Source organism: Antechinus flavipes, chromosome 1, assembly GCF_016432865.1.
Source record: "Antechinus flavipes isolate AdamAnt ecotype Samford, QLD, Australia chromosome 1, AdamAnt_v2, whole genome shotgun sequence".
Classification (NCBI taxonomy): domain Eukaryota; kingdom Metazoa; phylum Chordata; class Mammalia; order Dasyuromorphia; family Dasyuridae; genus Antechinus; species Antechinus flavipes.
Window position 1 is genome coordinate 653346381 of NC_067398.1, and position 18546 is coordinate 653364926.

General features: G+C 49.1%; 1 protein-coding gene across 1 annotated transcript; it reads right to left on the reverse strand.

Moving 5' to 3' along the window:
• Positions 1-3735: 3735 nt before the first annotated feature.
• On the reverse strand, positions 3736-17680 carry TYK2 (tyrosine kinase 2). Its single transcript, XM_051971488.1, has 24 exons — positions 17535-17680; positions 15120-15366; positions 14363-14486; positions 13729-13882; positions 13322-13485; positions 12446-12836; positions 12132-12335; positions 11861-12018; positions 11145-11262; positions 10852-11065; positions 10520-10626; positions 10113-10292; positions 9938-10025; positions 9682-9809; positions 9326-9461; positions 9077-9228; positions 8775-8925; positions 8359-8453; positions 8057-8249; positions 7596-7714; positions 7350-7522; positions 7031-7148; positions 6823-6933; positions 3736-6556 (listed from the first exon to the last, which is right to left on the reverse strand). The coding sequence occupies exons 2-24, from the start codon at positions 15295-15297 to the stop codon at positions 6422-6424; spliced, it is 3591 nt and encodes a 1196-aa protein (XP_051827448.1). The 5' UTR covers positions 15298-15366; positions 17535-17680; the 3' UTR covers positions 3736-6421.
• Positions 17681-18546: the final 866 nt, after the last annotated feature.

The window sequence follows — 18546 nt, forward strand, 5'->3', positions numbered from 1 at the left end:
GGAGAAGAGGCAAACAGGGTTAAGTTTAAGACTTGCCTATCTGAGGCCACATTTGAATTCGGATCTTCCTGACTCTAGGATCAGTGCTCTATCCACTGTGCCACCTGTCTCTGTTATATCATTTCCCAAGGTTCCAGGGGGAACCCTGAGAAGGGGAGGGTGTCCCAATGCTATATAACTCACAAGCCCCCAAGGCTATTCTTCTACCATTGATTATCAGTTGATCGGTTAGCCAAATTTATTTACTTTTAGAAATAGGTATCAAGGTGCTATAGTTTGTACAAAATGTCATCTCTCTTCCTCCCACCAATGTTGGTATATTCTCTTCTAGAAAAACAGAATCTCAAGGAAAGTGGGTTTATGCTTAAAACAATGTGAGACAAAGGAGAGAATCTATATCTCCAAGTCCTGTTGCTAGCTCTCAGACTGTTCCCTTAGGAATCCTGTAGCTCCTTATCTTTCTTCACCATATCTCTTCTCCCTCTAACTCCCAAAGCAGATTCTGGCATCAACCACTGCCGCTCAGAGATGCTGCTGGGACACTGATGAAAAGGCCTCTCATTCCCCCAATGTTACATGGTCCTTCTTTGGCCAAGGGTAAGGAGACCAAGGTTTACTTGTTTCCTGCATTTTTCCTGAGCAACAATCCTTTGTCAGGGGTTGGGCTGGAAAGCTTCCACTGTAAGCAGCAAAGCTACCAGATGCTCTACTGGTTTGCTATTTTATAGAAAACTCACAGCTGTGACCCAGTTTTTGCAATCAATCAGAACCCAATCCCTGTGTGATGTCATTCTAATTCATCCAGTGGTTTTCAAAGATATCTGCATTGATCAAGGACTTGTTTTACACCTGGTCTAAAGCCTATGATTGATTGAAGAAGTGTTTTCATCCAATTAATCAGGACTATCAAAGGATAGCCCTTTGACTCTTAAGGTTAGCCTAAATTAATCATCCCACTCCCAATACTTATATACATAAGGCAAATTAAGTTAAGAAAAATTAAGTGTCTTGCCCAGGATCATATCGATAGTATGAGAGCCAGGATTCAGAATTAGGTTCTCTGATACCAAGATTTAGGCTCTTGCCATTATTCCAAAGATTCCTCTAAATTCTGTGAGGACATAATCCCCATATGCATTTGTAATAGGAGTAATCTTTGGTGCTGAACATATGCTTTGGCCCTTTGTTAAAAGATAAGGATCTCAAAAAGTTATCAGACTGTGCATACCCTTTGATCCAGCAGTGGCTCTACTGGGTCTGTATCCCAAGGGTTCATAAAAAAGGGGAAAAGGACCCACGTGCCAAAATGTTTGTGGCAGCCCTTTTTGTAGTGACAAGAAACTGGAAACTGAGTGGATGCCCATCAATTGGAGAATGGTTGAGTAAATTGTGGTATATAAATGTTATGGAATATTACTGTTCTATAAGAAATGACCAGCAGGAAGATTTTAAAAAGGCCTGGAAAGACTTACATGAACTAATGCTCAGTGAAATGAGCAGGACCAGGAAATCATTATGTACTTCAACAATTCTATATGATGATGAATTCTGATGGACGTGGCTCTCTTCAACAATGAGATGAACCAAACCAGTTCCATTTGTTCAATAATGAATAGAACCAGCTACACCCAGCGAAAGAATACTGGGAAATGAGTGTGAACCACTACATAACATTTCTAATCCCTCTGTTTTTATCTGATTGCATTTTTGATTTCCTTCTCAGGTTAATTTTACCTCATTTTGAAGTTCAATTCTTTTTGTGCAGCAAAATAACTGGACATGTATACTTATATTGAATTTAACTTATACTTAAACATATTTAACATGTATTGGTCAACCTGCCATCTGGGGGAAGGAATGGGGGGAAGGAGGGGAAAAGTTGGAACAGAAGGTTTTGCAAGGTTCAATGCTGAAAAATTACCCATGCATATATCTTGTAAATAAAAAGCTATTTAAAAAAAGATAAGCAAGAAATGATCAACTTGGATCAACTTTTGTTCTTCCAGCAATATAGTGATCTAAGACAATTCCAAAAGTCTCTTGATGGGAAAATGCCATCCACATCCAGAGAAAGAGCTATGGAGTCTGATTGCAGATGGAAGCAGGCTATTTTTGCTTTTTTTTGTCATCTTTTATCTTGTTTTTTTCTCTTTGTTTTAATTCTGCTTTCACAACATGACTAATGTGGAAATATGTTTAATATGATTGTACATGTATAATGTATATTAGATTGATTGCTGTTTTAGAGAGGGGAGTAGGAAGGGAAGGAGAAAAAATGGAAATCAAAATATTGTAAATGTTAAAAATGAATAAATAAAATATAAGCACAGCATAGCAACTTCTGATTTGGTTCCAATGACTGGGGGTTGCAGCAAAAAGGATTGACTACTGAGAAAATTGGTCATAGAGGGGAATAAACTCTTGTGGAAGGCTCTTCCTATTCAGTGGTCTACAAGGTAAAGAGATTTTTCTCATTTCTCCTCTTCCCTAAAGCATGGCAATAACAATCTGAAGATTGAACATATGACATCAAGGATATATGTTGTGTAAGTGAGCCTATTTTTGGTTGCTTTCTGTATTTGTACTTCACAAAAACAAAATTTAAGAATTGGAAGATTCCAACTCAGTGACCATAGAACTTAATGCTTACTTTAAAGAATTCCCACTCTATATACCTTGACATTTAAGTGGTTATATAGAATTCCAAGGCAGGATAAATCCATCACCTCTTAAGACAGTGCACTCCATTTTTGGATAGCTCTAATTCTTAGGAAGATAGATTGTTATTTTTCTGACAACAGATTGATATTTGTCTCTGCAATTTCCAGTGTACCTGGTTTCTTGAGTCTGATTGCCCCAAAGGAGGTGATTCCTGCAACTACTCCACTGGAAGAAAAGTTAGGATAACAAACAAGAGGATGTTTCAGTTGAGTGTTAAGAAAAGTCATTGCCCGATGGGCAGGATATCTGAACACTATGAGTTACTCAGTGCAGGTCCAAGATGAAAGTGAAATTTCTATTTCTGCTGTCCCACAAAATTGTCTTTACCCTTCTGGAGATTATAATGGTAGTGATAGATTTTTGTTTGTTTTCACCATTTGCTAATTTGTACTCATGAGTCTTTCTATTTTAAGTAAAATTTTTTTGTTTTGGAGGAAATAAATGCTTCCTACCTGATATCAAATTTTTAAAATGTTACTTATATTTTTACAAAACTCCTTGTTAATCCCTTTTTTAGTGAACCTCTATAATGAACCCTTCTGTTTACTTTTAGAGATTTCTCCTGAAGCTCTACTCCTAAGGAGGGAGCATGAGCAAAGGAGAAAAGAAAACTTTGACTCCTTTTTTGGGGTAATCATCAGGCTAGTCTCAGGATAAAGACATATTCTATAATAGAAGTCAGAGCTAGAGACTCTTTTTTTGGAAGGGCTGTGGCTCACATATTCAGAATATATTTTTTGTTGAATTGGGTTGAGTTCCTTACCCATTCCACCACTGAATTCACTAAAGGTTTGTTTAATTAAAAGATTTAATTTTTAAAGTTCTTATTCTTTATTCTTTCTGGAAGAGTAAATCACCCCCTCTTGGGCTCACTCCTCAACTTGAACTGGCATTAGTGAATTTGGTACCCAGAGGGGCAACTACTATTTCAAGTATTAGGTATGATCTTCCTAACTGGAACTCATAAGGCATCATTAATGGGCTTCCTCTTAACAATCAACCAGTAGACTAAAATAACTCTTAGACAAGACATTTACTCAAATGACGTAACAAGAACAGTAATTACAAAGCATTTCCCAAAAAAATCTGGGATGTATTCTCCCACAAATATACATAGACTCTGTTAGGGATAAGCAGACATGAACTTAAAAGTACAGTGTAGTGAGGCACATATGTAGGGAACACATGTACCCAAGGCAATTCACAATTCTGGAATATCAGGGATTTCATGTTCTTTTTCCAGAATCCTCAAGAAGTTCCTTACAGGAGAGCACTAGTAACAGTGATGAACAAGCCACTCCATTGCCAGGCTAATTTTTCCGAGGATACATCTCCGTTGGATAGGCTCTTCAGGCTATGCTTACCACTCGGAGAACAAGATGTCTTAGGTAGCTAGCGCAGTTTGCTGCTGGGTTTATTAAGTAGTTTGTTCTGCTGTTGAGCCAGCCCTTCACGGGGCTTGTGGACAGACCAACCTACACAAGTCTCTTGGCCACTGGGCAGCTGTTGCTAGTCTGGTCCGAGCAGGCTGTTTGGTTGCTGGGCTCTTCACAGAAAGCAACAGCTCTGCCAAACAGGTCAAAAGGATGTTTTAATTCAAATCCTGAATTCCTCGGTGAGGAACCTCACCCTAACTTTTGATGGTCCCACAGTTCACCTTCCTGATCCCGTGGGGATCTCACACAGCTCAGTGACTGGGGACAACCATTAAAGTTATGAGGTTAAATATTTGTCTCAGGCTCTAAGCTCTAGAGTGCTTTATACTTCCAAGTCCCCTTTTCCAACTTGGTGCTTTGCTGAAGTCCAATATGATAGATTCCTTACAACAGGTTCAGATGCAGAACTTCAAGTGACCTTTAAGCTTATCTAGCCAATCATTTTATAGAAGAGAAAGGTCTTTGCCCAAGGTAACACACACACAGGAGGGAGCAGAGCTGGGAATTTTAATTCCCTTCCTAGACTCTGAATCCAAATGTCCATTGCTCCGATTGAGAGTAAAGCTCCTGGGCTGAGGGGAGGATTAGAGGGCTAGGGGATGGTGGACAGAATGTGAGCTCAAAGCACATCCCTGGTCCCTCCCTTAGTGCTGCTCAGGGTGGTGGTCAAGCCTTCACTGAAGATGTTCCATCAGACCCACTCGATCTCCAGGCACACATTTCAGCTACAGTGTGTCCTCCTCTGCCCAGTGCTAATCACTTCCACCTGTGCTCTCTTCCCCCAGCTACCGTGGGAGGGATTAACAGGTTCCCCCGGGAATATAAGAAGGAGTTACTAAACTGGGTGGATAACTGATTATAAAGAAAGGCAGCTCCCTCCTCGGTCTCATCCACCTGGATAGTGCCCAGAAGCTTCTGCCTTTTTATTAAATTAATTAAATCTTTACCTTGGCTGAGGACCACATTCATGCATGATGTCATGAGGCAAGCTGCATCACATCTGCAGACCAATCGACAGGATCCTGTGGCTGGGGACCTGCCTGCTCTTGCTCTTCCTCCACCACAAACACTCTATAGAGTTCCTGGTGGGAAGCCTGGGGACACTGTGCCACAGGCAAGGGGAGAAAATTCCTGCCCTCAAGGCCTACAGAGGCCAGGGAACCTCTCTGAATGGCCCTCTCTTTCACACACAGACACTCTTTTCTGAGTGAGCTGTGAAACTGGTGGGGGCCCAGATGCAAACCTGACCAGAGATTGGCGTCACATTCTGGGAGAAGCTGATTTATAGAAAGAAGGCCTGCTGGACTTGAGTGGGAAATAAGAGGAGATGGCAGTGTTTCTTGGAGAAAGGAAGTGATACTGTGATGACTAACTCCATCCCCATCCACACCCAGTCTAGATTCACTTTAGAGACCAGGAGACCCAATATGAGGAAAGAAGAAGGGGGAGGGGAGAGGAGAAGGAGAGAGAAAGAACAAAACAAGTGTGGCTACAGTAAAAGGAAAGACGGAGCTCACAACTTAAGCCTACTCTGCCTCATCTAGCCCAAGTGACTGACCCTAGGGAGGGGCAGACCCTGTGTTTTAATCTTTGAAAACTGTAGTTTCCTATGGCTGGTCCTACCCAACTGAAGCTCATGTTGGCAGACCATGGTTTTGCTTGTGGATAAAGCAGGGCACAAAGAGTAGTCTCTACTCTCAGTCCTGCCGTATCCAAAATGGAACTCAAGAAGCAAAAGGGGTACAAGGGATTGGGATAAAGGCAGAGAAAGAGAGTTAAGGCCTCTTGGAAAAAAGGCATCAAGTTTTCCCCTCACTGGTCCTGAGGTAATGGGGGATGGGGTGGGGGGCAGAGGTGTGTTGTGAGAGAAGGGAACTGGGGCAAGGCACAAGGTAAGTGGCCTAGGGAGACTGGCTGACCCTCATTCCCACTCTGAGGGAGAAGTATGGCAGAGGTCACAGTGTTGCGTTCTCTTGTTTCCAGAGTTTCACACTTATATGGAGTAACCAGTCAGCCCTGGCCATACAGCCCCCAGGCACCTCCTAGCACTGGGGGAAAAGGTTGAGGATGGCACCAATGGGCTTTTCCCCAAGGGTCCCAAGGGGTTAAAAATGGCCTCACTCCCTCCAGGACTGAGGATGGTGGAGAGAGGGGAAGACAGTCTCCAATCACGGAGGGGGCCTAAAAATAAGGCCCCAGCTGGATTTCCTACTCCCCTATGCACAGGTGAGCTCAGGCTGGCTGAATTGCTTGAGGCCTCCCCTTCAGCATACACTAAACACAGAGGGAGCTTGACTTCTATACTTCTCATGGAATGTCTTGAGGAGGGGAACAAGGTTCTGGAAGGTTGGGCGGAAGGAGGCTTCAGATTCCCAGCAATTCTTCATGAGAAGATAGATCTAGCAGGGAAAGAAGGGGGCAAGAAGGAGGGGAGCTTTAGACCCCACGTTTTCATATGGGGTTCATCTACTAGAGTTTGGGGGGCTGTGACTATACCCCCAAAACTGGGCAAGGCCTTACCTCTCAATGTCGAGGGTTATTGAGGTAGTTATAATCAATCGCCACAAGCAAGAAAAAACCTCCAATGGGAAGGGGGCAGCACAGAGAGAAGGGTTGGGTTCTAACAGTGTCGTCAGCAGTGGGAAAGGGGAGGAGGGGAACTTACCTCATAGGGACAGTCCTTGGGACAAGGTAGTCTCTGGCCTCTCTCTAGCAGATCTATGAGCCTCAGCACTGTCATCTGGCCCTGGGTGACCCCAATCATTTCGATGAATTTCTGATCAGAAAAAAGGTACAAGGCGGGCTGTCATCCAGATGGGTGCTGCTAAGGAGTCTGGGGGGAGGGGCTGGCAGGCCCAAGACCAGGCTCTCACCAAGGGTGGGGTTTGATTGCAGTCACAGCGGGTCAGCAGTTCGTAGAAGGTGACCCCAAAGGACCAGACGTCGGAGGCGTAGTAGAACTTACACTCCTTGAGACACTCCATAGCATACCTATGGGATATGAGAGATGATGCTTGGGCCACTGGAAGGGAAAAATAGGTCCCCAAAAGGGATGGCAGGAGGAGGAGGGAAAGACAGGGAGCCTCGTGCTAGAAAGACGCCTTAGCTCTACCAGCCCATGCTCCCTCCCCCTCCTCCCAAACCTCTCATCTAGTATGTGGACTGAATCCCCCTGTCTGGGCCCCTGGTCACCAGAAGACGGGGCTATCTCCATCCTCCCGGACACAGTAGTAATCGTGGCCTTCTGGCACGGCCTTGGCCAGACCAAAGTCCCCAATCTTGACAGTGTTGTCATTCTCCAGAAGGACATTTCGGGCTGCCAGGTCTCGGTGGATGTAGTGTTGGGAATGGAGGTAGGCCATGCCCTAGAAGGTTACCAGAAGTTGGGGTCACAGGTTCCAGAGTCCCCGCCTTCCCTCCACTTCCCAGGGGGCTCACCTCACAGATCTGCTGAGCAAACAGCAGAATCTGGGCCAGCCCCAAGCTGTGTTTGGGGAGATAATCCCGCAAGCTGCCCAGTGGCACATACTCCATGATCAGCTGGACCATCTTCTCCCCTGCAAAATCAAGAGAAGCGTATGAGGAGAAGAGGGAAGAAAGAATCCCGGGTCAGGAGCCAGAGAACTTGGATTCAAATCCTGACTGTTCCTCACTGCATAGTATGATACGGGGCAAGTCACAACCTCCCTGAACTTCAGTCCCCTGGTCTGTGGAGGAGGGGCTGGAATAGATGTCTCTAAGGGTCTTCCCCACTCTAACTCCCACCTGACCCAAGGCAAGTCTCTTCCGTCTGTAAGAGGGGGTGCATCTGGACAGCTGCTAAGGTCCCTTCCTGGCCCCAAAGCCTGTCATTCAAGGCCCAGGACTGCAGGGAAGCCGATCCCTCTCTGCTTTCTGACCTTGGTCACTGCAGCAGCCCTTATATTTGACGATGTGCTCGTGGTAGAGCGTCCGGAGGATCTCAATCTCCCGCTGCCAGCTGCTCAGGAGCTGGGAACTGCAGCCAGCCTTGAGAGACTTCACAGCCACCATCTCCCCTGTGCCGTCATTAGTTGGGTCATAGCAGTAGAGGCTCACCTTGCCAAAGTGGCCCTGAGGAGAGGTAGGGAAAGGAGGGAGGGGCTGGCTCCAGGCCGGACTGCCCCATGCCCGATGCCCTCATCCACATCTGTAAGCCCCCTTCTTCCCCAGCCCTTCAGACCTCTCCCAGGTCCCGGATCTTCTTCAGGTAGCGTTTCTGAAAAATGGTGGGATCTGAGGCTGGGAACTCTGGGCTCATGGTGGTGATGTCGAGATCTGGAAGAGGGAGTTCAAGAGAGCTAGAAACAAAGCCAGTGTGTGAGCTCGCTAACCTCTCCATCCTGTCCCCATCTTGGAGCTCGCTGGGCCTTGGGTCTGGGATCCCGAGGACAGCCTGGCTGGGTGGGCTTGTCTCAGGGCCTGTTTGCTGAGCAGAAAGCAGCCTCCTCTTTCCCTTGTGAGGCTTTCACCTAAGGGCACCTTCTCTGGTGACTGGTCCCTAGAAGCCACTTCTTTGTCTAATGACTAGGAGTGACCACCCGGGGAGGGAGCAACAGAAGCGGCCAGGAGGGAAGGGAGGTGGGGAGCCAGCCTTACTCTGGGGCTGCAGCTGCGTGAGATCGCGCAGGATGGTTCGGAAGGAGGGCCGCTGGCTGGCGTCATAGGTGAGGCACTGGCTGATGAGCGTGGCCAGCTCCTTGCACGAGGGCTCAGGGAGCCGGTGCTTCTTCTCATAAAATCGCTCCTTCTGAGGGGGAAGGGAAGTCGAGGGAAGCACTCGGCTCCCGGCAGGGCTGAGCAGTTAGACCCCACCCTGGTTCCTCAGGACCATCCCAGAGGATTGAGAGGCGGGGAGCAGCCCTTCAGGGGGGTGAGACAGAGCTGGGGGGGGGGGTTACCTCAGAAGGGCTACGACCCTGGAGAGGCGCTTCCCCGTCAAAGCAGATCTCTAACAGTGTCGTTCCAAAGCTCCACTTGTCAGCAGCTGTGCTGAGACCCGTCCCACTGGGGACACACTCAGGGGCGATCCAGGGAATGCGCTCTACCCGCTCTGGGGGCAGAGTCAGAGGTCAGACGTGACCCATATTCGGCCCTCAGGGCAGACAGGCACTAGCTGGGGGCAGCCCCCCGGTCCCCACCATCCTCACCCTCCCTGGAGAGGGCCACGACGCTGACACCAGGATCGCTGAGCTTGATGAAGGGCTGAGTGCCGTCCCCAAGGCCTCGCCTTGCCAGCAGGATGTTCTTGGCGCAGACGTTGCCATGAACCAGGTTTTTGTCCTCCTAAAGAGGGATATGAGAGAGGGGGTCACAGAACATAATACGGAGCTGAGGACCACCCACGGCACGTGTGCAGGGCCCTTCTCCCGGAGTGCTGGTGTCTGGCTTGGTTTCCAAGGTGGAGAGGTGCAGCAATGCCTTCGTGAGAGCCACTTTGGTGGTTCTTCTCCTTGCCCAGCCCCTCGATCCCCTGGCACTCCCATTCCCTGGGGCAGGCACCTACTAGGTAGCTGAGAGCACTGGCAAGCTGCTGGGCCACAGTAATCTTCCAGGCCACTGGCACATGGCCCTTCTCTCGCCGCAGACATACGTCCAATGGCCCATGTTCTACGTGTTCTGCCACCATGATGTCTATAATAGGTGAGACCAAATACTTACATCTAGAGGCAGTCTAGGCCAGGGAAGGGAAAACCTCTGTCTTAGGACACCGAGACTCAAGGAGCAGTAGGGGGAGAAAATAATAGATGAGATATACTCACTCTCAGAGCCCCGGACACAAACACCATGGACAAAGGCCAGGTGGATGTGGGAGACCTGGCTCATTAGGCTGGCTGTCTCAAAAAATGCCTGGGGAAGATATAACAGTACATGGGGGATACCCACTGCCACAGAGGAGATCCTTATTCATACAACATTTCCCCAGTTCCCTCTTACCAGAGCAATATCGCGGTGACTTGGATCCAACACCTTTAGCACTACTCGAAGCTCCCGATGGTTGTTGTTGGGTTCTGAGGGAATGTTTTCTTCTTCCTCATCCTCGCCTCCCATTCCACCCCCCACGTGCAGAAGTCCCTCGTAAATGTTGGTCCGGGTGCCTTGGCCTAGGTGAGCCAGCTGAGGTGGGTGGAACAGGAGGGGAGAAAGAGAGGGACCACATCAGTACAAATGCAGTACAGTCCATCCAATCCAAATTGGGGACCTTAGCTCCAAGAAACCTTTTTTTTTTTTTTTTTGGTCTATACCATCACCCAAATCCAAAACAAGGGATCTGGATAGGGAGGAGCAAATGACCCAAAAAAAGTATTTTGGTGTCCCAAGAAACAGGGAGACCTTTGACCCACCTGGGTTATTTCTTCCTTTCGGATCTGATGGAAGCTGAGCTGGGACAAGTTAAGTGGTTTGGGACCCTCCTTAGGACGCTGCCGAGTAATGATCAGATTGGAAATTTCTGGGGGAAACAGGGATGAAGAAATATAATCAAGACAGAATTGTCTTGTCTTACCTTGAGAATAAGAAATTTTCAAATGATCCTATAAGGAAGCAGATTCCCCACCCCGTACCTCCAAAAAAGAGGACCACCAGTCTAAGGTGAAGGTGAATGTCCTCATGCCCATGGAGCCTAGCCACATTCCCCTAACATTTATCCCCCCTTCCTTCCTGCCCTTGGCTGTACCTCCTGCTCGAGGCAGGCAGCATTTGCTGAGTGTGAAGCTCTCTAGGGTAGAGCCAGGACCAGAGCCAGAACTGGATCGCAGCGTGCAGCCTTGCAGGGCTGCAGTGAGCTCACGAACACTGGGAAAGGCTTGATCCCAGCCTTCAAGCTGGAAGGTCAGGCCCTGCTCTTCAATTCGGAACTGCTTGTAGCGGAGACCCTGTGCTCCAGCTGCCTGTGGAAGCAGTGAGGAATGAGCAGTCTGGTTCTCCCGGGAAAAAGGGAACATCTCTCCTACTCCCTCAAGTTTTTACCTGGTCTTTCCGGGCCACAGTCAGGATGAGGCGGTGGAAATCAAAGGAACTCCAGCGGATAAGGTAGAGTCCATCCTCTACTTCCTCTCGCTTCAGTTTGGACAGTACATAAGGCTCTCTGGGACATTAGAAAGTAGGAGAGATGGGGAAGCAATTGAGGTCTGGATAAATTTTTCCCTCTGTTCCATCAGCCACAGGTCAGTCCTCATATTCCCACACTGACACAACCACGCAATAATCAAGTTACATAAAAGACAATGCATCTCTCTCTCTCTCTTTTCCTCTCATCCCCCCATCTTTCTCTCTCTCGCTCCCTCTCCTTCCTCCTTCTCTTTCTCTCCTCTCCTTCCCCCTTCTCTTTCTCTCCCTCTCCTTCCCCCTTCTCTTTCTCTCCCTCTCCTTCTCCCTTCTCTTTCTCTCCCTCTCCTTCCCCCTCCTCTTTCTCTCCCTCTCCTTCCCCCTTCTCTTTCTCTCCCTCTCCTTCCCCCTTCTCTTTCTCTCCCTCTCCTTCCCCCTTCTCTTTCTCTCCCTCTCTTCCCCTTCTCTTTCTCTCCTCTCCTTCCCCTCTTCTCTTTCTCTCCCTCTCCCTTCTTTCTCTCCCTTTTCCCCCCCTTCTCTCTCTCTCTTTTCCTCCTCCTCCTCCTTCCCCCCCTCTCTCCTTCCCTTTCTCTCCCCCCCCCTTTCTTTCTCTCTCACATATACACACACACACTCACTGCAGGGGCCCATGGATGCCATTCTGAATGCTCATCACCAGCCTCGGTGGGGCCACTTCATGGCACAGATAGTGGCTGGAGTCTGCTGTCAGCCTGAAGTAGCCATCAACCAGGGATACCAGAGAGAGTGCCACCATAGGTGAAGGGAGAGTCAGTTCCTGGGGATGGGGAAGGAGGCATTAGCAGGATTTTCCCACTTGAATTATCTTCCCAGCCTCCAGTGGTCCCACCCCAGGCCTTCCTGGCCCACTTCCTTTGCTCCAGCCCCCACCAGGCACTTGTTGTCCTGACGGTGGATGCTGACGTTGTTCTCCTTGACCACAATATGGGTAATATCTTGGAAGTCACAAAAATATGTCCAGACAATCTCTTTCTTCTCAGTGGGCAACTGGCTCAGCTTCCGGCTCTCTGACCCCCGGGTCTTGGACTTCTTACCAAGGGAGCTTTGGGAGTGGTTGACTTTCAAGTCAGAGTCCTGAAAATGAGGAATGGAGAGATGAAAGCCTGGTCCCTCTTCCCTCACTCTACCCAGGGTGAGGGGAGTTGGAGGATCTTAGAGGGCACCCTCCATGCTTGTCCGCTCACCTCCACCTGAAGAAGCCGCCAATGGATACCACTTGTCCCCGTCACTAGAACCTCATGGGTAGGCGCCTGGTCAGCGAGAGAGAGAGTGGCTCCCGGTGGAAGCGTAGGCCCTTGCTCACTGCTATTGACATAGCACAGATCCCTTTCAGCCTCTGTGGGCAACGCCAAGGTCAGGGCAAGGAAGCGTTCAGTGCCAAAGCGCGGGGCCAGCTGTTCCAGCGTAGCCAGGTATTTGAACATAATGTCCTGTTCACTAAAACGCCCCGGACCCACTGTCTGCAGATGGAATCGTCTCATAAACTTCTGGAAAACGTTCCTTAGGCGGAACTTAGTCAGAGAATTGTTCTGCTGGATTTGTCGGCTGAAGGAGCGTGGGATGCAGTCTTTGAAGCTGAGATAGGAGAGGAAAAGGACAAGCACAAGATCGGGGAAGGAAAAAGTGAGTGGGATTTGAGAGGCTCTAGCTGGCCTCACAGGACCACCAGGAGGAGGTCCAGGGACTTACTCTTCCTGTGTCTAAGGGCCCTCCCGTCATGATGTCAACATCATCTCCCCAGCAGACCTGCTACTTCTTAGAGCAGCTTGCCCAGGAGCTGGCTCCCGAATCAGGTTAAGTCCTTATGTCCCACATGGGCTCCCATACACTTCTTAGTCTCTCCCCTGCACTGTGCCCTCCGATTATCCTTTAGTCTAAATTCGGTCTGTTCAGCAGGACAAACAGAAATCCCAGCTCTTCTGAGCCCTTGCCTGACTGCAGCCCACACGCTGGCCTCAGGATGTCTTGGGCACATGGCGGCACCCGGGAATGCCCGCCCCGCCCGGCCAGAGTGCCCTGACTGGCATTCGGAGGACCCCGAGCTCTCCTGCAGCCACTACCTGGTCTTCCTCACCACCTCTTCCAGGGGCACGCCGCGCTGCAGAGCAAGGTGGGAAAGGTGCAGCACGGCCATGCCCAAGCTCTCGTTCTTGAAGTGCTGAACCTCCGCGTCACTGTGCAGGTCCGAAAGGGACGCGACATCATTGACAAACTCAGACTTTCCCTGGGGAACAGGACAGAGTGGGGTGAATGACTTCCCCAGCCCTCCCCTCCTACCGGACCTTTCCAAACATTGCTGACCCTTAGCATGCACAGCTCTTAATGGGAAAAGGCAGATGAAGGTCTGGCAAAAGTTTGGAAGTTTTGTGAGGGACAGCAAAGAAGAGGATCAGCAGCAGTGATCTCTAGCCAGGAAACAACATCCCTTCATGCCCTGCCCTCTGGGAGACGCTCCCCACCCCCCAACCTGTTCGTAGAGGTACTCGAAGGAGGCTTTGTCCAGCAAAGCACACCCCTGCTCAATCCTGGTCTTCTCTTCAGAGACCTCAAAACCTCGAGGCATGCTTCTGTACACAGCTGGCTCCTGGGTGTTCAGCCCATGCCAGTTCCTGAAGTAATACCTGCAGGGTACATGGTCTTATCTCAGGTTCTTTGCCAAAGAAGAGGAACACTTCCTTATTCTGAACCACCATAGCCTGCCATCCTGGGGGCCCTTAGCAGATGGGTCCCATAAAGGACTGGCTAGCACCTATAGCTCCTCCTGATTCTGGTGCCTCAGATCAAGAAGAAATAAGGGACAGAAAACCTCCTACTTCACCTTTCTTCAATTTCCAAAGCCCATATCCCTAAGTTTATTATAGTGGGCCAAAGACATGTACAGAATGGGAGAGTATGTATCCACCCAACACCCAATTCTGAGAAAAATTGTCACCATAGGAAACTGCTCTCCCAGCCTAGAGTCCCCACCAAGAACCATCACTTCTTGAGTATATCTCTAAAGATTCTATGTAGGGATCTTTCCTGAATCTGTTACCACTGGGGAAAAGACTTCTGTCATGACCCCACTCCCCCAAGCCCAAAGCTCAGGGAGCTGCTGCTACCTCATTCGAAATTGCAGGGTTTGATTGGTATCCTTGGTGATCTCAAAGAGGTGGTTAGGAGGCAGCCAGACTTGAGCCTGGGTATCATATAATGCAAAGAGGTTGTAGCAGAGTGGGGTGATCCCTGGAAACAGGAACAAGGTAGATAAGAAGGGCATTAGAATTAAGCACACACATACACATACACGTACACGCCCCTGAGAGTTTGCCCCTGCCTCTAGAAATTAGAAAGAAACTAGCCCTCCCTCCCTCCTATGCTAAAGTGAGAGCAGGGAAACAAACTTCAACAATCCTAATATTTTGTTTTCTCAGAGGTTGGTATAAGATTAGGGCAGAAAATTCTAAGGAACTCAAGATAAGGAAATAGATACTCAAATAGACATCACAGAACCTTCCACAGGCCCCAGGTACTGAGACTAGTGGCTTGATATCTTTGGACAAAGACTAAACTGTCTTGGAAAGCCTCTGGAATCCAAGCTCCTGAGGCCAAAACCACTTCTCATATCCTTGGGACTGGAAGAGGTGATTATACTTGCCCTATCAAAGGCCAACCTGGTGGAAAGCAGACCTTATTGTCCTGCTTAAGGAGTCTCCTTCCCATTCTACCCCACTCATTCATCCATTTCACTAAGGAAATGTCCTGAAGTAAGGAAGAGAGAAGCTGCTTTGAAGTAAGATTCCTGCAGTTTTTCCTTATTCCTAATCTACTAAGTTCTCACCTCTGATCCATCTTTCTCTTACTTCAAACCCCACTCACCCACTTTCTGTGCAATGTGAATGCAGACTTCCTCTGCAGTCATGGTGCCCTGATTGTAGGTCACATACTGGTCACCCCCATTGCTCCAGTGGAGAAAAACCTTGAGCCCACTGCTGTTGGGATGGCCCCACTCTCCATCAGAGTCACTGTGTCTTGCAGCACAGTGACATAATGGCATCTTGATCTCCTGCCAACTGAAGGGGCTTTTTAGGCCTCACACTCCAAAACTCTTTGTATCCAAGTTGTCCTAGTCCAGGAGTTAGGAGAAAAAAGAAGAAAACAAATGGAAAATCATTTCATAGAATCATGGAAAGACCCCTGGACTTGGGGGGTCTAAGGACTTTGGTCTAAGTTTCAGCTCTGACACTTACGGGATATATGATATAGAATAAATTATTTTACCTCCGCTCCCATTCTACAAAATGATGGGGCTGGGCTAGATTTTTAAGAGGCCTTTCTGTTCTGTGATTCTAATAATAGATTACAGACACTACTATAAGAAAGAAACAATATGTCAATAGAGAACTTTGAGGCAGGTGGAATTCTATCTAAGCTAAGCCATTCTTAGCAAGTCCTTTTCCCATCAATGTGTGCTGGATCTTGCTACTCTCTTCCCAAATTAAATTTTCCAGAAAGAATTTAACTCCATCCTAAAACACTAGAAGGTAGCATCTTCAGAAAGTATAGGACATGATACCCATGGCCCCAGAACTGAGATGAATGGGATCCACTTAGCAAGTCTTCCTCTCATCAATGTGTGCTAGATCCTGCTACTCTCTTCCTAAATTAAATTTTCTAGAAGGAACTTTAGCCCCATCCTAAGACAGTAGAAGGTAGCATCTTCAGAAAGTATAGGACATGATACCCATGGCCCAGAACTGAGATGAATGGGATCCACTATACTAGGCTTGATCAGAATAAATATAGCCCACGCAAGTAGACAGATCCCACAGTCAGATCTTTGTGCAACCATACAGGCAAACTCATACCCTACTCTTCTGCAAAGAAGTCCAGTTCTAAAAACCCTAACCTCCTAGCAACCCTCTCTTATTACAAAGATTCAGGTACCTGAAAGATGATATAGGCAAATCTGGAAGGGATTCCAGAAACTGAGGTTTGGGACACCTAAAAGGAAACATCCCCACCCCACAGCACCCAATCTGACAAGCGAGCAGAAAAGAGAACAGAAATTCTCAGCTGCTCGGCTGACCCAGGTAGACAGGCCTCTCCCTGGGTGAGGGAACTCAGGTCTTCGCTATGACATGGGTTCACTCTGCTAATTTATTTAATGTCCATCAGTCTTAAACCCAGCTTCCAAGATACCAAGAGGAAGGAAATAAGGGAAAGAATCAGAGAGCAGCCAGTCATACTGTATATATCCCCAAGAAAGAAATATTCCTCTCAATACCCAGTTCAGAAAATATTCCTGTTCCCTAAGGAGGCTAATTCCCACAGGGCCCATTCTAGCACACAGGGGCCGGAGGCCACATAATCTGCTTCCCTCCCTCCCAGAGTTTATCCCAGACCCTCAGGTCTGCGTAAAAGAGCTTTCTCTTGCCAGAACCCCTTGAGACCAGAGGATGTATAGGAGCATGTGAACTCCACCCTACTCCCAGCTCTCCTACCCACACTTTCTAACTAAACATTAGTCCCAGCTCCCCTCCTGCTTCTCCTTAATCTGCATTAGTCTAAATACCCAGTTTAGTCATCTGGAAAACAAGTATAACAAAACGGGAAAATATTTCTGAGGCAGAGAATGATAAGGTTAGGCTTAGTCCCTGAAGCAGGGAAGGCTGGGAAAGGAGCTGCACCATCCATCACTAGCCACCCAACGCCCAGAGAAACAAGGGAGAAATACATGCCCTGTGTGCAGGAAGTGCTTAATGAAGGCTTGCTGAAGGTGGGGGCACAAAGCATGTTGGGGGGATGGGGCCAAAAGTGAGGGAAGCTGCAGCGCAGGATCCTAGGAGGCAACGTCTGAGAAGCTACAGGCCTCGTTGGCGATGCTTCCCGGCCCCCGCAGCGCTCCAGCCCATTCATATCCTCACTGACCGCCAAAAGGCCTACCTGCGACCCTCAGCTGCCCACCTGTGCCCGCTGGCCGCTTCACCCCGGTCGGTGCCCTCCTTGTCTCAGCCTTGCCCAGAAGCTGTCCCCCTCTCGGAGCTCCCCGCAGGCACTGCCCCCGTGCTTCCGACCTTACTGATCACCCCCACTGCCCCCCAGTCCTTGCCCACCCTGGCGGTCTCCCATGGGCGCCCCCCTGGGGCACTGCCCCCATCCCGGGCACTGCCCCCTGGTGCTAGCCGGAGAAGGCAGCGCAGAAGCAGCCCGGACGCAGCCCCCACCTCCCTGGGGCCGCGCAATCCCCGGGGATCCCACACACCAACCCCGCCGGCCTCCCAGACCGCTTACGGAGCTGCGCTGCTCCCCGGCCCCGGGCCTGAACCCGGGGTCACCTGTCAGTGCCCAGGTCAGCCCAGCCCCAGACCGGACTCCGGACTCGGGCCACGGAGCTCGCTCTTCCTCAGTCGCAGCGGCAGCCGCAACCGGACCCTCTGACTGACAGGCCCTCTCTAGTTGGGCAGCCGAGAGCTCGCATCCCATTGGTCTCCTGCAACAAGCTTATTCATTGGTGGCTGCTATAGCGCTTTCTTATTGGGAGTGCGACGGCCGCCAGTCTCCGGTGATCAGCGTTGATTGGCTGGATCCTCCAGTCCCAGCAAGAGATGACGGTGATTGGTCGACGGAAAGAAGGCGGAAAAGGTGGCTGGGGACCTGGAGAGAAGGGGCGGGCTGGGGTATTTCCTCTAGAAGAGGTGGGCGGTCCCTGAAGTTCTCCCCGGGCGAAAGGAGAAGACTGGGCGGAGCGACGGGCTAATGAATCTTCCTAAAGCACTTTCTCTTCTCGTTCTGCTCGAGTACTCTCGGTGTCCCCACTTCCCGGAGGACCGAATTCGGGCCTTTGGGAGGAGGCGTTGTGCAGTGCAGAGAAAGGGACGTTGAGAATCAGAGCACTCCCCGCCATGAGCCTGTGTCCTCATCTGAAAGGTGGAAAGGGCTGGTATCGGGGAGACCCGAGTTCAAGGTTAGCCTCAGACATTTACTAGCTGTGTGACCTTGCGAAAGTCACTTAACCCTGCCTTAGTTCCTCATCTATAAAACGAACTGAAGAAGGAAATGGCAAATCTCCAGTATCTTTGCCAAGAAAATTCCAAATGGGGTCACAAAGAGTCGGACATGACTGAAAAACACTCAACAACTTGGGAAGGGGGAATTCAGGGGTCCTCAAACTACGGCCCGCGGGCCAGGTGCGGCTGCTGAGGACCATTATCCCCCTCACCCAGGGCTATGAAGTTTCTTTATTTAAAGGCCCACAAAACAAAGTTTTTGTTTTTACTATAGTCCGCCTCTCCAACGGTCTGAG